Below are 19,999 nucleotides of genomic sequence, written 5' to 3' on the forward strand. Positions count from 1 at the left end.
AAACAAAATAATTTAATTTAAAATAAACGCAAAGCGTGAAAATTTACTACAAGCTTCTTGCTAAAGCTAAAACAAAATTGAAAAATTATATATATCTTTAATATAATCAAGAAATAGCAGCAAAACAAAAAATGTAGCACTTGTACGCCTATTTTCACAACTAAAACAAATAATTAAAAAAAAAAACTAAAAATTATAATATTAAAAAAAAAAAAATACTATAAGAAACTTCGTCTCTAAACTAGCAATAAAATATTACCTATCATTTGCTTAATTCAATTTACAAAGTAGAATAAAATTTACTTTATTTTTGTTTTTTATTTATTTAAATTTTTGTGTTTTTTCTTTTTTTTAATTATTCGTAGATTTATAATAGTCTCTTTATTAAAAAAAAAACAAGAACGTTTGAAAGAGTCAACGAAAAGCTTTATCACACTATTTATATTTGAAGAGGTAAAAAATAAATAATTTATTAAATAATAATATATGCGTTAAATTAACTCAATTGTATTTAATTATTTTTTTTTTAAATGCTATTTAAATTTTTAATAAAATCTGCTATTTAGTGGTTAAATATTTATTAACTTAAAAACAAAAAAAATATGAAATACCTATTAAATTAAATTAAACAATTGATATTTAAGTATGAAAGATTGTAAGGATTTGCTTAAGATATAATTATTACGCGATATTCATGCATGCATGGGTTATATCGAAAATTTAATTTATTTTATTCTATTTATTTTCAATAAAAATGCGAAATTAACCGTAAAAGATAATGTTGTTTATTTTGTATGTTTGCAGTGCTGGTGTTGTTGTCACTATTTATAGCAGAGCCTAGAAGGTAGACGATGTCCTACTATCTCAAAGTTATGACACGGTTAACGGATGTATTTGTGAGCAAAATAAACATAAAAAAGTGTTGGGATTCAAACTCCAGACCAGGGTTGGTACAAAAACCGGTTTTCGGTTTTTCCGGTTTTATTCCTTTCGGTTAAACCGGCCGGTTTTAAACCGGGCCAATAAACCGGTTTTTGGAAAACCCGGTTTTCGGTTTTTTTTGCTTGATTTGACAGTAAAAAATAAAAAAATAACCTAATTTGTCAACCAAAAAAAAAAGCTTTTATTAGTTTGATTTTGCTATAAGAGTTCTTAACTCACTCTTTGTAGGAGTTTTGAGGATTTTTTTAAGTTGAATATGAATGAAAATATATAATTATATGGTAAGTTCAGAGAGGCAATGAACGTTTTGAAGGTTTTCAGTGTTTTGTCTCGTCGGATCTTTTTTTGTTGGACGTTTTTTTTCAGCTTTTTTTCGGTTTTTTTGTTAAAATCGGTTTAAACCGCGAGGGAAAAAAAACCGGTTGACCGAAGCAAAAAAACCGAAACCGGTTTAAACCGGCCGGTTTTTCCGATCTCTACCCCAGACCTCTGGTGCAATAATCTTTCAAAAAGTTTTACACTGGGCTGTCGACTTTGTATACGTTTGACTGTCTTAAGTTGAATTAGGTGTCATATGACTTGGTCTTTAAGAATAAATCACAATTACATGAGAAGTCATGCTTTTTCCGGCAATTATATCAATTTATACGACGTTATCACGTCAAAAAAATTTCAATTCAGCTTCAAATGTACTCAAGTAAAGTATTGAAGTTTAGATATTTACTTTTAGATATGCCACCTAAACCTTCAAGCAGTACGAAAAAGACTGTAATAAAGAACCAAGAATTCAATACGCTTCTCCGATTCAATTTTAATTGGAAACTCTAGAATCCTGGAACATTTAGAACTCCTCGTTGAATTAGCGTAACCCATATCATATCTCGTGGTTATCTATCGAGAATCTTTTTAAAATTAACGAACTATTTAAAAATCCCTTTAGGAAAAATAATGTTTTTCCATCCTATACATATATAGTAACGTAATACGATACGATAGCAACGTAATACGATACGAGCGGCAAGTAAACGATAATGAAGTAAACGATAGTCCCGACAATTAGCGATTATGTAAAACGAGAAAGTCATTTTATCAAACTAAAGCGAAACAAAATAATATGCACGACTGGGTCGCACGACTTGCTCTTAGAGTTCAAGTTGCTTAAATTTTTAAGACTTTTTATTCTATATAAAGTTGTTGGGAAATGTAGGTACTATATAGAATTATGTAGGTACAAAAAAAAAAAAATAAATAAAAAAAACATAAAATTCGTTTTTTAAAAAAATAAAACAAAATCTGAAATCAAATTGCCCACAAAACAAGTATGCAGTTTTGATTTATATATTAAGATGCATTTTTAGAAAAAAAAATTTCAAAATCGTTAGAGCCGTTTTTTCAAAAAACTAATTTTTTATAAATAATTTTTTGAAAAAAGTTTTAAAATAAAATTGGTATGCCATTTTGTAGAAATCACTAATCAACACCTAAAAACAAAATTTCAAAAAAATTCAATGTCCCGCTTTCGAAAATTTGAAAAAAAATCCAAAAATTATTTTTTTCAAAATTTTATTTTTGACTTATATTTTAATAATTATATAAATGATTTTTCACAAAAAGTTTCGTTGAAATCAAGCGGTTTCGGAGCAAATCGGATTAAAAAAAACCGTTCTATGGCAGGTACCGTCAATAATGATTTTCAAAAAAAAAATTTCATTAAAAGATAGACCTTGCCTTAAAACTTAGATTTGAATTTTTTAAACAAAATTGTTGGAGCCGTTTTTGAGCAATTTCAACTTTACTAAAAAGTATCGTTGAAATAAAACGATTATCGTTATAAGTAATCACGTTTGAACGATAAGTTTCAACGATCTTTTAACAAAATAGGCCCCCTGATTCTTATGCTCTGGATCTATGGTTGAATTACCCAAAAAAAAAATCCGCGTAACGGTTTTCGTTGTATGTGAAATCTGCTTAATAAAACAGTATTTATTGAAATACTGACCTTTTAGGTTAGAAGAGAACAACTTTCTTTTCTTCTTATGCATTTGGTGGGCTTTCTAAAGATGAGAGCCATCGGGTTTAACCCTACTCCCAATTTTTTTCCAGAATCTGCCGGAAATATTCGCTCCTCTAACTTGTTCCTCCATTGAACTTTGAAAACGTGAATTTTCAGAACATTTTTCCACTAAATTTATTGGTATCGGAAATGCGTTTTTCATTTGCCTCATTTGTTATTTTGTTCTGGTCATTCCGGATATCCATGATGTTACAAGACTTCTGGGCTCTTTTTACTAAGGAAAGTGGAGCCTATCCTACGACGGTAGTACGGTTACTAAACGAATTGGTATTATTAATAAGGCAGATTATAAAGTTCCATGATAACATCGAATTTATAATAGCTTTAATGTCCAAAATCTTAAAAAGGTTTTTGGGATCCATATGATATCAGTAGAAAAAGATAGATATCAAAGATTTATAATTTTTTTTAAAATTAAATTTATACCTAAATTCATAAATCAAAATAAAACAATAACATTTTTCTTCTATGATGTTTTTTATTGAAGAAGTTGTAATTTTTAGTATAATTAATTTTTTCACAAACTATCATAATGAATTCAAGCTTTGTTCGCACGATATACAAATACCAGATTATATTTTTTCAAGATGTTTTGTTTTTTGTCTTATTTTTCTCTAGAAACACTTTCTTCACTTTTCTGCTTTACAAAAATTATGATTTCTTTGCTAAACAATTTTTTTTTATTATTTATTGAAAATGTTTTTAGTAAAAAAAAATTTCACAAATTTACTCAGTGAAAAATTAAATTCTCTTGCTGCTGCCGTACGAGTAAACGGGTTGGAAAGTTTCATTGTCATCGTCGCACTCCTCAGAACCATCACTCTCGAATGTATTATCGGGAATATCGTACAAGCGGATCATTTGCTTGTTGGGATCCTTCATGATCAAATATTTGCCATCCTTTTGCTTCATGACAATGTCAATGATGCAACGCAGAATACCCCAAGCATTGTCCATGCTAAGATTGATTTGAGTGGCAAATTCATGGGGTTTAAATTGCTGTGTGCCCAAAATGACATGACGTGAGGGATCACGGATGTGAGCACGGGAAACATAACCGAATTTCAGTTGGTCAGATCCAGAGAGGACAGCTTGAACGGTCCACTTGGCCAGTTTGCAGGCATTGTTACGCAATTCATTGGCCAAAACAGCACCACGTTGGGTATCGAGCTTCTGACGCCATTCAACACCGTTTGCAAGTTTTGAATCCCATTCGTTCAGGGCCTTAATGGTCAAGAATTGAGCTTCATTGTTGGGTGTTTGTAGAACAGCATCATGTTCACAACGGGCAACGAGAACCTAAACGAAAAACAGAGCTATTAACACAAAGTTCAAAGGGAGTTATTTCTTTGACTTACAATTCCACCACCTAGATCCCATTTCCTGTACCGATAACCAACACTAGCAATTTCAACATCCTCGTCTTCTCCAATAAATGGATTTGGTTCTTCAAACTTGAACTTGGGTTCTTTCTCGCCGGTCTTCAAAACCTGTTGGCTGAAGTTATGGTTGATGAAAGTTGCTTCGATGGCCAAATTCCTTGGAGAGTTGGGAGATGCATCATCATCAGTTGGAGGTTCCACAGATGTCTCATTTACAGTTAACAAATCGAATTCAGTATTGTCACGCTTATCCATGAAGATTTTGTCTCCAAACTTCTCGACAACAATATCCCAAGAGTAATTGGAACGAGTGCAACACATGATGGTTGCCAGAATTGCATCAGTGGCAAACACATTACCAACGGTCTTTGATAGACGACGAATAATTGGATCATCGGTGGTGGTGACAGTATGAACGATACGGTCAATCTTTTGAAGAGCACGCTCATTTTTGACATTCACACGATCGTAACTCTTGTCGTAGTACTCCAAAGTACCACAAGTGACAATGTCTTCCCCTTCTTTGATGTTTGGCAACGACAATTTAATTAGACGTGGGAAGTCCATGGATTCGACAGTCGACCAATCAGCACGTACAGCCACAGAAGCATCACGGATCTTGGGTGGAGCATTACGCATTCCGAATTTTTTGCCCATTCCACGACGATTATCGCGTGATTTTACATTCTTGCCAAGGGTAGTCATGCCCGATTGAAGGCCACCACGAGAATTGCGTCCCCTGTGCATGAATCTATTAAAAAAATTTCGAAAATTAAATAAAAGATTTGTATTATGTTGGATATATAATATAAATTATTTACCTTGAATTCCTCAAGTTGCCACGGAAACGACCACGTTGATGTGGTGGTTTTTGAATACGAGCAGTATCCACCAAATGGAAAGTTGTTTCATCTTCTTCATGGAAGTAAGCGTATTGGCTGCCAGTTCCAAAGCTTGATTGGTATTTGTCTGAAAAAAAAACATCGCATTGAATTAACTTTATCATTCAATCCCAAGCTGAAACGAATATCTTGATGACAGTGGTACTCTGATATGTTAATATGTTATAAAATCTTTAAACGATTTTAGATCATAAATCTGTACTGCTTCAGTACAAAAAGTTCTAAAGCTATGGGTAGCCATTACGCAATTAGGAAATCTACGTGCTGGTGATAACCAAACACGCAATGAGGAAAATTGTATGTTGCGATGCAGGAGTCGCCAAAAAATTCCAAGTCAATGTTTGTGTGAAGAGTCCTTGACTTTTTACTTGATGGAGCCAACTTAAATGATTTTAAGCCTTAAAAAGAGCACTTGGTGCATGGATAAAAATGGATACCGCATTATCGCATACAAGAAGAATAGAATAATTTTATTTATCTAATCTGAACTTCACAGGTCTTTTTCAAATATTTATTCGAAAAGATGATCGATATTGAAGCATCTTATTGTGAAGACATCAACCATCGAGACAGTGTCGAGTGAACAAAGTGGTGAAAATTAGCCATCTTCTATAATCGAAAATATGCCCTTAAGCTGAAAGGAAGGCTCTATCCGGTAGTTGTTCGTCGCGAATTAACGTACGCTTAATAATCTTGGAGAGACAAAGTGAGGGACAAAATGTCTTGAGGATTTAGTTTAAGAGGCAATAACAGAAGCGTTTCAAGAAAATGCATAACTAAAAGGAAATATCCTATCGGGCTATCTTTTTTTTTTTTAATACATAACACCATTCTTTTAAAGATAACACCCAAATCAAAAGGTATTCAGCATCGCGGTTGTTTTTGCTCCAAAATGTGAATAAAAGGCGCTCACAGTACCAAAACAACAACTGTACCATTAAAAAAAAAGACTTGCCTCATAACCAATCTCTCGAAGGGGTAAAATATCTAGGAATAAAGCTTTAACTACTTTAACTTTATGGTTTTTCGAACTGGAAAACATACAAAAATGATACAGAAAGCTTAAATTTGAGTTTAAAAACAATTTCTATACTTTTTTCACAAACCTAGTGCGCCAGAGAGAGAAAAAATATTTTTACTTCTGTAATTTTGCAAAAAGTGGTTAATGAATTTGAGACTTAACAATCGATTGTAAATCCCTGTGAAACAAACACTCACAAATAACTGTAGGGAAGCCCACGAAAGCCCTAGCCAAATGCAGAGAACTAGATAGCAAATTATAGGGTGCAAATCAAATTTTTCTATATGGGTGTACAATGTACATACACTATGATGGTTAGATCTATCATCTTCTCTAAGCGCAGTTGCATGGCATAAAAGAACCGAGTTTTCGGCCACAAACAAGGCATTCAACAAAGTTCAAGACTTCTCTGCATGTGCTCAATGAGAATTTGCTTTACAGCAAAAATACAAGGGATTCTTCAACTGAATCGATTAAATGAAGTAATTGAAAGCGCTGTCATGAGTAAATGCATAGATTGTCTAAGGAAGAGAGACATCATAAATCATAACCTACAGTTAAAAACCTCGTTTAAAATCTAAGGTTTTGCATGATCAAGAAATATAATTTCTAATTAAACAACATATGGAATGCGAATTTGCACTACAAAGCTACATAGGTGACAGATGCAATAAAAATAAAATGCACGACTGGGTCGCACGAACTTGCTCTTAGAATTAAAGTTGCTTAAATTTTTAAGACTTTTTATATAGAAATTTGAAAAAAAAATAAAATAAAATTCGTTTTTTTTAAAAAATGAAATAAAATCTGAAATTAAATTGCCCTCCAAACAAGTATGCAGTTTTGATTGATATATTAACATGCATTTTTAGAAAAAAAATTTTCAAAATCGTTAGAGCCGTTTTTTAAAAAACTAATTTTTTATAAATAATTTTTTGGAAAAAAAGTTTTAAAATAAAATTGGTATGCCATTTTGTACAAATCACTAATCAACATCTAAAAACAAAATTTCAAAAAAATTCAATGTCCCGTTTTCGAAAATTTGATTTTTCAAAAAAAAATTTTCAATTTTTTTTTAAAAATCCAAAAATATTTTTTTTTTAATTTTATTATAAGCTTATATTAAGATTATATAAATGCTTCTTCACAAAAAGTTTCGTTTAAATCGAATAAGCGGTTTCGGAGATAATCGGATTTGAAAAAAACGGTTCTATGGCAGGTACCGTTAATAATGATTTTCAAAAAAAAATTTTTTCATTGAAAGATAGACCTTAGCTTAAAACTAACACTTGAATTTTTTAAACAAAATCGTTGGAGCCATTTTCGAGATATTTCAATTTTACTAAAATCGGTATATGACAAGTACCGTTATTTTTGGTCCAAAAAAATTAATTCCAAAGACCCCTCTGGAGAGTCGCCAAATAACGCTACATACCAAGTTTGACATTAATCGGTCCATCCGTTTAGGCTGTAGCTCCTTATACAGACAGACAGACAGACAGACGGACTTCCGGGACCCACTTTTTTGGCATTGTCTACCATCGTAATGTCATGGAAAAATGTTATCTTAACTTTTTTTTTTGTACGAATACATAACTTGATATATCGTCCCGTTTCTGCGTGAACCACGTATCTACAAAGCAAATTTTGTTCAGTTCTTAAAAGAAATATACATTTTTCTTGAAATTAAAAATATGAATTGAACAAAAGGAAATCAAGTTATGTTTAAGACATATTGATTGAGTTGTTTCTAAACTAAAACCCTTGTATATATTATTTCTGTAAGTTTTAGAGCAATGTTTAATTGAAAAAACAAATCTTAAAAAAAATGTACTTACGAGGTTCAAGCAGAAACGGGACGATATAGTACCTATATCGCAAGTAAAAATGTGTTTTGAGTGGTTTAAATAGCTTTTTTTCTTTGAAACTCCTCAATTTCCTGATTTATATTCACATACTGCACAATTAATTTAATTTTATATGCTTTTTTCATCAATTCCACCAAATTTAAAATTCAAATAGAATTTGTTTCCATCAAACAGCTGACTGAGAAATATCAGCTATACTCTGTCCGATAAAAATTGGCAGTACAGGGAAGATAGGACATTTGCATCTCACTCTGCTTCACGCCTTCTGGATATGTCTATCACATCAAAAAGCTCACACAGCGATGCCGTACTATCCAGAAAAAATGTTTCGAAAAGGTACCAGCGTTACCATCGTGGCGGTAAAATTTCACACAAACGAATAAAAAAAATTAATTTTTCTTTTTACACCACAATAACAAACAAAAATTCACTCATTTAAGACCCGGTCCAACCCCACGCATGCGTAACAATTTATTCCTGTTAAAAAGTTGAAATACGTGTTAAAATATTGACATTAACTGTTTTCCTACATACTCAAAATAAAAAACAAACAGCCCCAACACCAAGTCAACACATATGCTTTTTTTCTTTTTAAAAGCTTGAAAAAAGCATTAATCCTGAAAGCTCTTTCAGAAAAATATTAGAAAAGGGAGTAGTTTATGAAGGAAGTTTACCAATGGTAACTCTTATGTATTGTGAATACTTTAAAAAAACAACTTTGATGATTGAGTTTCATTCTGCCACAGATCGTGTGCCAGATCGGTCATAGGGGGATGTACGTCGCTTGGTAAAGAAATTACAACAATGCCATGGCGTGTCTGTGGTTTTCTTGTGTGTTTCAGGGGCATATTTTTCGTTTGGCAACTGTTAGCTCCCACTGATTTTAAAAAAGCTCTCCCATAAGGCCTGTACTGCCAATTTTTATCGGACAGAGTATAGCTTTGAAGTCGAAAATTTTTACACTACGTCGGAGGGGAAATTTCAACTAATTTTTTAGCTCTTTTCAGCCAATCAGAACGAGTCGACTACGTAGTACCTAGGTTTGTGAATGCGCCCAATGAACTGGGTTTCTGGACATGCTTATCGAACACTAACTTTAAACCTCGTTGACATCTCAAGAGATTGCATGATCAAGAAACTAATTTTAGTAGCAAGGCGGTAAGTGAATGCCAGATACCCAAGCCTTACTTAAAATAATAAGCACCATGCCATCAATTTCAAACTTGATAATAATAACACTCTACTGAGTCTTTAAACATGTAAGAGTTCAGGGAAACGAGCATACTCCTTAGCAAAGGCAGGCGTTACACGGCTTTTTATGGGTTCAAAACCAGATTGCGTTATTGGAGATAACATGATCAAATGAATGAATAAATAAATAATGAGGAGGCCAAAAGAACGAAAATTTCGAATGATACTCCAAAGCTCAGTAAGGCAAAATTAAATTATTATTTTGGAAATACAACCGTAAAGGATAAAAAAAAAACCTGCAACCATATGAGCAGGAACAAACTGAGAATAATAACAAGCTTCTCCACAGGCCACTTGAAACTGAGAAAACAATTGCAGTTTTTGCAACAAATACGTCGAAACACATCTTGGGTAACGGCGAAGCACGAAACAAATACCTGGGACAAGGTTGTAGCAAAAAAAAACTACTATCTCCTGGAATACTTCAAATATCCGCTTGTAATGTTATACTTTGAGTGAATATTTTGTCATATTAAAACTTTCCTAGTGGTAAATGATTACGATGGTTACGGTCTCAATATTTTATAAAGAATCGTAATCGCACATGTAGTACAAAAGTGTCACAACTCAAAAATCTTCATTTTTCAATAGAGGCGATAAACTAATTTACCGAGAATAGAATGAGTATATTAATTAGTTAATTTTTAGAAGAGGAAATATACTTTTAACCAAATTCAGACAACCAGCATCATTTAAATTATCTTAAACCTTGGAAATTCACGTTTTTAGAGTTGTGACAATTTTCGTGATCTTTGTACACAAAAAATAATGTATTATTTTGAGTTCAGCCACTTTAGACACATTTTTTTTGAGTTGTGACAGTTATGTTGTACTTGATTCTAAATAATTATCAAGTTTTTTCACCGCTTTCATATTTTGTTAAGAAAAAATTATTGAATATTATTTCAATACAATGTCGTTTATTCATCACACCTCTTTTGGAGCCTTTCCTTATCTTAAACTGAAAACTTTAACTTTATTTGGAATATGAAATTATTCAGAAATTCTCTTTGGTAGCACCGTTTATCTTGAGGTACTCATGGATCTCATTATAAACACCGTCGTAAAAAATTACATAGGTTTAATAAAACTATAAGACCGAAGCACAAAATCACATTATATAAGAGATTTCGGTGAGATGAATCACAACAGGGATTTGAGATACTCACGTTAGGAAACCAACATTTTTTTTGAGACTAGCTCAAAATATTGTTTAGAACACAACGAACGAAAAAATTTAATTTTGCAATATTTTTAAATAAACAACAAAACTGTATTAACTCTAAATTACAACTTTTCATTTTTCTAAAGTGTTGTAACTTAAAATAATACAAAGGGGATACGGTAACCTCAATCAACGAAAATGTCACAATTAAAAATGAAACAAATGCTTTGCCCCAGAAAATTCAGCAAAAGTGTTTCAATTCAAAATGCAACACTCGATTTTCTTGAAAATGGTACAACTAAAATGACACAATTCAAATTAAGACACTTTTAATACTTATGAAACAACTTTTTCCAACAAGAATCACGTCACAACTAAAAATATGTCATTTTTGTCAAAGGACTTTTTATTTCAAATGAAACATCTAAAACGACATTTTACTTTCTGGAATAAAAACTATTCAAATTATATCAATGGCAACTAGATAGATTTGTCCGGGAAAATTTCAAATATTTTTTTTTGTCAAAAACTAAAAAAATGTGTTTTTTGGGTTGTGACACTTTTGTCTACATCTGCGGTATATGAAATTGATGTAGAATTTTCCGAGGAATTCGAATATTCTATTCACAATTCATCCTTATAAAGAAATTTTTTTGTGACCACTTTTTTGAAAAATTGTAATTTTTTTTATTTTTGTCCTGCCAAATTCGCACCCGTGTGCCGACAGAGGGTTGACAAAATAATTGCAAACAACAATGCCAAAAAAGAATGAGCCAGAGTGTAGTGGTCCCGAAGATCCTAAGCTAATCTTGTGTGTCGATAATTTAGAAATGGTTCAGGGAGATTGGGTAATGTGTGCGACAGCAAAGAACAAGATATCTAAGAACCTGATATGTTCACGAATGAGTCCAGAATTTGTCTGCATAGAAAAGATATTGCAGAGTATACAGACGACTTGACGAGCGGTTTGCTTAAAGAGGTTTTTTCAAATCGTGGCTCGTGTTCAAATGTTCATTTAAATGCACAATAACGCTCGATGTTTATGGATGGAACTTCTGATGATGGACTGGCTAATGCCTAGCTCAGATTTGGAACTTTTTTTGACAAGCCTTAGCAAAGGATAAAAGCCGAAAATCAACCTTTATGGCCAGTAAATTAACTAAATAAAACTGCAGGGTAAGAAGAATGATTTTAAATCGTCTGGGATACAGTCAAGAAACTCACCTGGTCAGTGAAAAATCGATAAGAATCTGCAACAAGAGGAAGGGGGAAATAGGCACGTGCAAAAAACACAGAAGAAATCACTTAGCACCGATTTGAGCAATAACGATTCTAATAATAATTAGATACCTTCTAGCTGATTTTGAGAAGCTAGTTAATACCAATTACAGTCAAGAGCAGGCTGTCAACCTAGTGACTTATTGCCTGAGTAAATAAAAAACTTGATACCGATTTAAGTGAAATTTGGACTTATTCTTATAGAACATAGAAAATTACATAAAGAATAGTCTTGCTAGAGTATCAAAGCGGCTGTAATACTAAGATATGCAATGAAGCTTGAACAGATATTTGTGCTTCAAGTAAAATTAAAACCATGGGTCATTACAAAAAAGCTTTTCAAGTAGGTAATCTACGAGAAGTTTTCAAGTTTCAAAAAGCCGAATTTTTGTTTACCACTTGTTCGTTGACAGATTTTGTTGGGAAATATGTTTGGGATCAAAAAAAATTGCCAAGATGGCTACTCCTTTTTTTTGTGACACACCGCACACACGACGCACGGTTCATCGTTTTTAACCTCACTTTGTTTTCAATACTACAACTTTATACAAATTCTTTTGCAAAACACTTTTTGTTTTAAATAAATTTTATTTATTTTATTAAACTCACTTTGATATTTCTTATCGTTAGCAGATGAACCAGTCCAATCGCAAATTTTACCCAAACGATCGCTTTTGCTAAATGGCTGGTAGGGCATATCTTTGAATGTTTCAGGCAACTCGCATGGTCCCCACCCGTTTTCATTGAATTGAAGAACGGGTTTTTCGAAAATCGGAAATGTTGTGGCTGTAGATATTGGTTCACCCATTGCTGTAATTATTTAATTTAATTTTAATTGAAAATTTGAATTATTTTGATGTGAATTTTTTACTTGAAAATGTTTTCTGAAAAAGTTGACGTGACAAATTCAGAAAGTTGACGGGGAAAAAAGAAATACGGATGACAGATGAGGGTATTGCCATAAGTGTTTTTTTTTTTTAATTCATTGCTGTCAAAAGTGGTTGTTATGTGATTTGAAAACTAGGTGGCAGGTCGGAAATGGGAAATTATTAACAGGGTGATCTAAAAAATGATTTGAGGATATGCAAAAGCATTTATTTTTATGAAAATGAATTAAAATAATTGTGGGGATTATACCCAACTAACGATTTTGCTTCTATAATGCTTTACAGAAGCAACAATTGCATCTGTAAAGCTTTATAGAACCAAAATTGTTTGTCGGGTAATAAAATAGGTGTGTTTTTTTGTTTCTCTATATAGATTTTGCACATAAAAACGACATCGAGATATTTGAAATTAAGACAATTTAAGTACCTATTAAGAACAACAATTAAACAATAGCTGCGTTCCTTTGGAAATATTTATCTACTTTTTAGTACTTAAAGCTGCTTTGAACTACTTTTTCAGTATAGCAAAGTAGATCAAAGTAGTTTTAAGTACTAAAAAGTAGATAAATATTTCCAAAGGAACGCAGCTAACATTATCTGTATAGATATTTGAAAAATCCAATTATCCGGAGTTTACCTTTATTTCGATTAAAACAGTAGTGCCAAGGTAGTTTAATTTTTGTTTTGTCGATAATTTATACAAGGTGTGTTTTTTTGTTTATCTATATAGATTTTGTGCAAAAAAACGACATCGAGATTTTTTAAATCCGTGCAACAGTTTGGCAGCACTGAACATTGACTTTGACAGCTGTCTGTCAAAAAGTTTGCTTTTGCTGTTTTAATTTTAAAAATTCAAATTTAATAAAACAAAGCTCTAAACAAAAACAAACAAAAAAAATCAAAGAATTGTTCCTGTTTTGTCGATTGTCATGTTCCTCTAGCTGTGTTAGTTTTATACCTTAAACAGTGGTTACCTATGATGCCCAAGATGACGAAGAGAGATCGCTGCCACACATCTTCCATGGTTTCCATTCCAAACTACCACCAGGAATTCTAAAACATGGTTTGCCCACTGTGAAGGAAGTTGCATCAGCCATAACAACACAACATGAACACAAAAAAGAACATGAAGAGAAGAAAGAGAGTAAGTGAATTTTTTCTCTCCTCTATTTACATCAATTTAACATCGGAAGAACAAAAACAGATGATCATCTTGTCGGAGGACTTTGAAAGTCTTGTTCTACGCGCTGGACGTGTCATCGAAAGGGCTCTATCTAAGAATGTCGACATCTACACAGATTACATTGGAGGTGTTGGTGATTATGAAGAGTCAAACGATGAGAGGACACATGCTAGGTTGTCATTGAATCGAGCTTTCTACGAAGACCGATGGTCTAAGAATCGATGCATCACTTCAATGGATTAGTCACCACATTTTCCTGAACTGGTTGTTGCTTTGTATCACAATAATGAGGTTTGCATTTGTATTGTATACTACGATTCTACCTAAAACCCATTACAAAACTTCCATAGGAGAGTCCCAATGAACCAGATGGTGTTGTTATGGTCCGGAACACAAAATATAAAAAAACAAACACCCGAAGATGTATTCCATTGTCATAGTGCCATTATGTCAACATGCTTTGCTAAATTCAATCAAAATCTTATACTAGGTGGAACGTATTTTGCTCAGATTGTCCTTTGGGATAATGGAGTGCAAAAGCACACCCCCATCCAGAGGACACCACTAAGTGCAACTGCACATATACGCATCCAGTGTACTGTTTGCAAATGTTTGGCACACAGAATGCACACAATGTGATATCGATCTCATCCGATGGCAAGCTTTGCTCTTGGAGTTTGGTTAAGGTAGTTGTTGGAGGAGGATCAGGATTAAATAAAAATATTAAACCACCTGATGTAACTAAAAAAACTTCGCCGGCAAGAGTGCTGTTTTGGGGTGTAAAATCAAAATCTATAACGCAGTTTTTTTCTCAGATGTGAATTTTTATTAAATTTTTGTTTATTTGATGCTAAGAACAAATACTTTTAACTTTATATGTAGCTATGTAAACGATCAGTTAATAAATTGAATGTTGATTTATGTTGAAGTTAAGAAAGATTTTGTTTGTTTGAAGTTGTTATGTATGTTTACTAGCTGTATCGGCGGCAATTTACTGACGTGGAAAAGTTTTCGTCCCGTTGCATGCAATACGATATTATGTTAGTTGGTCAGATACAAGCTCAACATGCCAAATCGACTGGTCCTACACATTTCGGGAACATTTGAGTATATAAACCGTTGCTGTTATTAACCTCATTATATTTTTTGGTACTCTATATTTACTTCTTATTTAATTATTTAAGCAAAAAGAAAATAGCAAAGAAAAACAAAAACAATTTATGCAAGTGTATACATTTTTTTATTTTTAAAATTTAAAAGGCTTAAAATTTACCACAGCTATTATTTTTTATTGGAAAAAAATAAAAAAACAAAAGCTAAATTTATCTAAACAAAACAAAGTAATAATATTGTTGATGTTTGGTTGTACTAGGTCGTGGTTCTTCGCTATCTTTAACAACTTGGTCGTCAATTTTTTCCTCCCAATGAGACGCGCAGTACTTTAAATCCTTCTTTCCCAATTGGGTGCAAGGTGTTGTCCAGTTCTCCATACATATGCAACTCTCGACATGCCTGAACGGGTAACCATTCGTCTTGCAAGGATTTTCGTTGGCACTGGTAGTCCCTTCAAAGAAAAAATTACCTAAATCAAATGGATAAAAACGGTGCTTTCTATTAAACTTACCATTATGTCATATTTTAAAAACGAATTTATAGGCAAATGAAGTGTATATTGATGCAATATCTTTGCCACAACGCTTTGTCTTTGCATATCTCGATAATGGAGTTAGTTTGGTGAATGTATCACTGGGTAATTTGGCACACTATTTATTTATGAGAGCGATTGCCGTTGATAGATCGACTGCAGCACCAATTAGCAGCTCTGGTAAGAGTTTTTGCGCTTCAATGCAATTTGTAAATTTTTTACCTTCCGCCGTAGGTTATGGGTTTCAATTCATCATCAACACTTACGTTAGGACTTATTTTATTAATTTGGCTATTGGAACAATTTCATAATAATTCTCCAAGTTTTCTTCCTGAGTCTCTTTTTTTTCGATTTTGAATCGAATAAATTGTTGGATTAAAGTTTCCGATAGGTCGGGATTAAGAATTTTCACATCGGAACTGCAACTAAATTGTTCTTGTGCGAAATTGGGTGCCACTTATATGGTATGCCTGTGGGACTCTAGCTCTATCCATCCAACAACTAGATAACATTTTGGGAAATCGATTCCTTTGAGCTGTACCTAATGTTATAAAATATTTTCTTGTCGGCGGAAGATATTGCACCCGTGAATCCTAAAATTATTAAATTAAATTAAAAAAACAAAGTTCATGGTACAATTTTCATTTTTTTTCCAAAAAATATGCTTGTACTTACATTGATTTGTGTTGTTTGTTTTTCCTAATTGATTTAAATAATATTATTTTTTTGTCGTATATCTGTCAACTACAGCTGTCGTTTAATGGAATATGACATTTAATAAGTTGTTTTATACCTTGGCAGTACTGTTTTCTATCGAGAGAAAGTAAAATCTGGATAATTATCTGGATTTTTCAAAAATCTATACAGATAAAGTTTTTGTTGTATTTAACACGTAAATTGTTTTGATTTCAAAAATCTCGATGTCGTTTTTTTGCACAAAATCTATATAGATAAACAAAAAAACACACCTACAGACATAGACATAGCTAAAATATTAACAAAAAACAAAAGCGTAGAAAATGAGGTTTGAAAAAAGCTCTCATAGAAAAAAATAATCAAAAATTTGTTTGACATGGTTGCATTGAAATGTTAAATATTTCGAGAAATACGCAATGTAGGTACTTTTCATTTTCAGATAAAAGTCTTAAAGTCTAAAATTCTTATAAGATTGTTGAACAAATATGTACCTATGTATACAAAATTTCCAAAGTTTTTTTTTCGAAAAATTAGAAATAAAAATATTTCTATGTTTGATTTTTGAAAAATCGAAAAAAATTCAATATGGCTACCTTTAAACGCTTATAACACAAGAACGACGCAACTAATGTTAATGGTCATGGTTTTAAAATGTAGCTAAGAATATACAAATGATTTTTGATTCCAACATATGGATGCCATGGCCACACAAATGGTTTTTGTGCTTTTTGAAAAAAATTTGTTTGCATCCATCATGGCCAACAACTACGGAGTTAAAATTAAAAAAAAAAAACAAAAGCAACATTTTTGACAGACAGCTGCCAAAGTGTATGTACAGTGGTGCCAAATATGGATTTTTTTGTGCAAAATCTATATCGATAAAAAACACACCTTATTTCGCACAAACTTTTCTTAGTCAAACTAGTGATTCAATAAAATGATCGCAAAATGATGCGGTTTGTGCAGGAAGAATTCCTTAAAGTCATTTTGCGCTATTCGTCACCAACTATTAGCTTGTGGATAACCTGTGCAGGAAAGTCCTTAATAATTTAATTATGTAATTATGTCAAAATATGATTTGTATAAAGCCTGTCCTTCTTCTAATAGAAGCCAAAAAAATAGCTTGCATTCAACCTTATGAAAACTTAATTGTTGAGCTTATTTTGCAAAAATTATCTCGTTTCAAATAATGTCAAATCGTATAGAAAAAAAAATACATTTTGGAATTTGAACTGACCTAATTTTCGAAATTATCTCATTTGGCTATTACTCATGTTAATTGAAAAACCGGAACGTTGTCATTCAGGTTTGGAATTTTGTTCATACAAAATTCAAACGTAGGTCATGATAGGTATAGAAAAACCTTAAAGCTAATAGAATTTTCAGGTCTACATTTTTAATAGCCTGTTTTCACTACATCCCAAAATGAGATAATTTCGCAAATTAGGTCAGTTCAAATTTCAAATTTAATTTGTTTTCTATACGATTTGACATTCGAAATTATATATCTCATTGGGCTCTAGTGAAAACACAGTGGTATTTCAATTCTGTAGCCAAACTTCGAACCATACTTTTTCTAACAACTTGATTTGAATTCAAAATTTGGGTTCGAATCTTTAGGGGTTTTGAAAATAAAATCTCAAAATCTTGAAAACTTCTCTTTAATTCTAATCTTTTGTCTTTCCTAAAGGTTTCGTTTAAATATGATCTCATCATACCTAATATTCTGAAAATTTATATTTATGCTTTTCAAAATTGGGTAAAGGTTTTTCTGCTTTACAAAATGTTTTATTCCAAAACTGGAAAAAGAAAAGAAAGAAATTTTCTTTTTCTAATTTTGAGTCTTAACAAGTTAGAACAGATTCGTGATAACTTACTGTCAAATGTGTTTGTTGTTTTTTTCTGCTCTGACGTTTCTCATGAAACTGTTCTGTCCTGTACCTACTCTTCTAATCTTTCTATTTCAAAAATCAATTTTTTGTATACTTATTTAAAAAAAAAATGGACCGAAAGACAGTAGATAAAACATGCCGTGATTCAAATTTCTCAGAAAAAGGATTGCGTTTACCATTTTTTGCAATTCAGCATGTACGCAGAGTTATGCTTCAACAATGAGTTTTTTTTCAAATAATGCATAGTGAATGAACGTGCGAAATCTCTCTACCATCAAGAAGATATGTATTACCTACATTTCAAAGCATTAGATTCAGATATGCGTCTATTTCACTATTTGACAAAATAGTATTTTAATTCATTTTTCCTACAGGTTTTTTTAACTAGAGGTTGTTTTTCAAATTTACTTTCACTCTAAATCAATGGTTTTGAGTTTTTGAATTAGCTATTTAAACCTTAAATCTGTATTTAGCATTTTTCAAATAAAATAATTTAAATTGGTGTTTCAATTAAAAAAAAATTGCACATACACCATAGTGACCCTCTTCTACAATAATTTTCATGTTCGGGAGAACAAAACAATTTCAAGTCTTCATTGGTCCTGTAAAGGCTAATTTAGTATACCTACACAACTACCTACCTTGATGTCAATTTTAAGTTTTTCCCAAAAATATTTAACAATTATAAAACTTCATATCAAACTATAACGTAGAATGATCCTAATCAAATTCTTAAAAAGTTCTACGTGTTCTTAGTGCGATGTTGAATTAAAGTTTTTACGTATCTGTATACCTTCCAGCTTACTTGCGGCACAAACGTTTTAATGCAATAGTATAAACTTCCTTTTGCTCCTGTTGCATATAGGTACTCAGTTTTCAAATAAAAAACAAAAGCAAACACAACAAAAGAACAACTATGGGATTCTGGTAACTGAGTATTGTAAAAGTTTTGAACAAGTCGTTGTTGGGTAGAGAAACTACAAAATAAGAAATCGATTAGCGTTTGTTGCAATAAATCTTTCTAGGTATATGACTTGGTATCGTACTTATACAAGTTTTTTTTTGTCGAAGGGTGAGGCGGGCTTTGGGAGAAATGTTTATCTTTGCTTGCATAAAGAACATAAAATAACTTTTTGACAATGCTAAATGTTTCTAAAGAAACAAAAGAGTTTGAGTTCACATCTTCGAGATACAGATACATAGATAAGAATCGACAATCGAGGTAAGTTTATTTTAACTTTTGAAATGCTGACAAAGAACACTGAAATGTGTAATTATTCTACAACTATTCTACACTACAAAAATGTTTTGCTTCATATAAAATATATTTTTTGAAATCTGTTAACCTACAAATATGAGGTATATAATGAACCATAATGAATATTTTAACTGTACGATTTTTAAACGAAGTTAAGCTTCCTTTGAAATGTTTTTCAATCACTTAGGCCCAATTTATTCACTCTCCATTATATTTAAAATCTCCATTAAAAAATTGAAAACTGTCAAATCGCATATAAATTTTAAAATTTCCCTTGTTAAATGGAGACTTTAAATTTAATGAAGTTTGAATAAATTGGACCTAAAAGAAGTTTTGATTTCTTGTATTAAGGGAATTTTTAGAAAAAAAAAATAAAAATCCTTAGAGACTTCAAACTTCGTAGTTTATTTTTTTGATTCTCTGGAGGGGACCAAAATTAACGTTATGCCATAATACCAAAATGGAAAAGGTCTGTTTTTCTCAAAAATAGCTTTAGCGATTTTGATAAGAAAACATAAATGAACTGTGGCAAACAACTTCCTACTTTTAGAAATA

The 19,999-nt window shown here is 31.8% G+C and overlaps 1 protein-coding gene and 2 long non-coding RNA genes across 4 annotated transcripts; 1 reads left to right on the forward strand and 2 right to left on the reverse strand.

Annotated features, from left to right (window-relative positions):
• Positions 1-3,473: 3,473 nt before the first annotated feature.
• On the reverse strand, positions 3,474-12,870 carry LOC129915441 (eukaryotic translation initiation factor 3 subunit D-1). Its single transcript, XM_055994983.1, has 5 exons — positions 12,755-12,870; positions 12,493-12,693; positions 5,220-5,367; positions 4,375-5,149; positions 3,474-4,315 (listed from the first exon to the last, which is right to left on the reverse strand). Exons 1-5 carry the CDS (start codon positions 12,843-12,845, stop codon positions 3,758-3,760), a joined length of 1,773 nt encoding a protein of 590 aa, XP_055850958.1. The 5' UTR covers positions 12,846-12,870; the 3' UTR covers positions 3,474-3,757.
• A 728-nt stretch (positions 12,871-13,598) lies between these two features.
• LOC129916187 (uncharacterized) lies at positions 13,599-15,181 on the forward strand. The gene is made up of 3 exons (XR_008772418.1): positions 13,599-13,914; positions 13,975-14,244; positions 14,304-15,181. It is a non-coding gene; the product is annotated as an uncharacterized LOC129916187 (long non-coding RNA).
• Positions 15,182-15,220: 39 nt separating this feature from the next.
• Positions 15,221-16,460, reverse strand: LOC129916186 (uncharacterized). Of its 2 annotated transcripts, XR_008772417.1 has the most exons (4): positions 16,392-16,410; positions 16,274-16,335; positions 15,578-16,191; positions 15,221-15,517 (listed from the first exon to the last, which is right to left on the reverse strand). It is a non-coding gene; the product is annotated as an uncharacterized LOC129916186 (long non-coding RNA). The 2 variants fall into 2 exon arrangements; XR_008772416.1 differs by having other exon boundaries at positions 16,274-16,460.
• Between the last annotated feature and the right edge of the window lie 3,539 nt (positions 16,461-19,999).

The sequence above is a fragment of the Episyrphus balteatus genome, chromosome 3 (genome assembly GCF_945859705.1).
Source record: "Episyrphus balteatus chromosome 3, idEpiBalt1.1, whole genome shotgun sequence".
NCBI classification, from domain to species: Eukaryota; Metazoa; Arthropoda; class Insecta; order Diptera; family Syrphidae; genus Episyrphus; species Episyrphus balteatus.

Coding starts and splice junctions, on each gene's coding strand:
- LOC129915441 (XM_055994983.1), bottom strand. CDS start 12,845: ATGGCAATACCCTCATCTGTCATCCGTATTTCTTTTTTCCCCGTCAAC. Junction 5,368..12,492: donor TAACGATAAGAAATATCAAA/GTGAGTTTAATA, acceptor TTTTTTTTTCAG/ACAAATACCAATCAAGCTTT. Junction 5,150..5,219: donor GGCAACTTGAGGAATTCAAG/GTAAATAATTTA, acceptor TTTTTTTAATAG/ATTCATGCACAGGGGACGCA.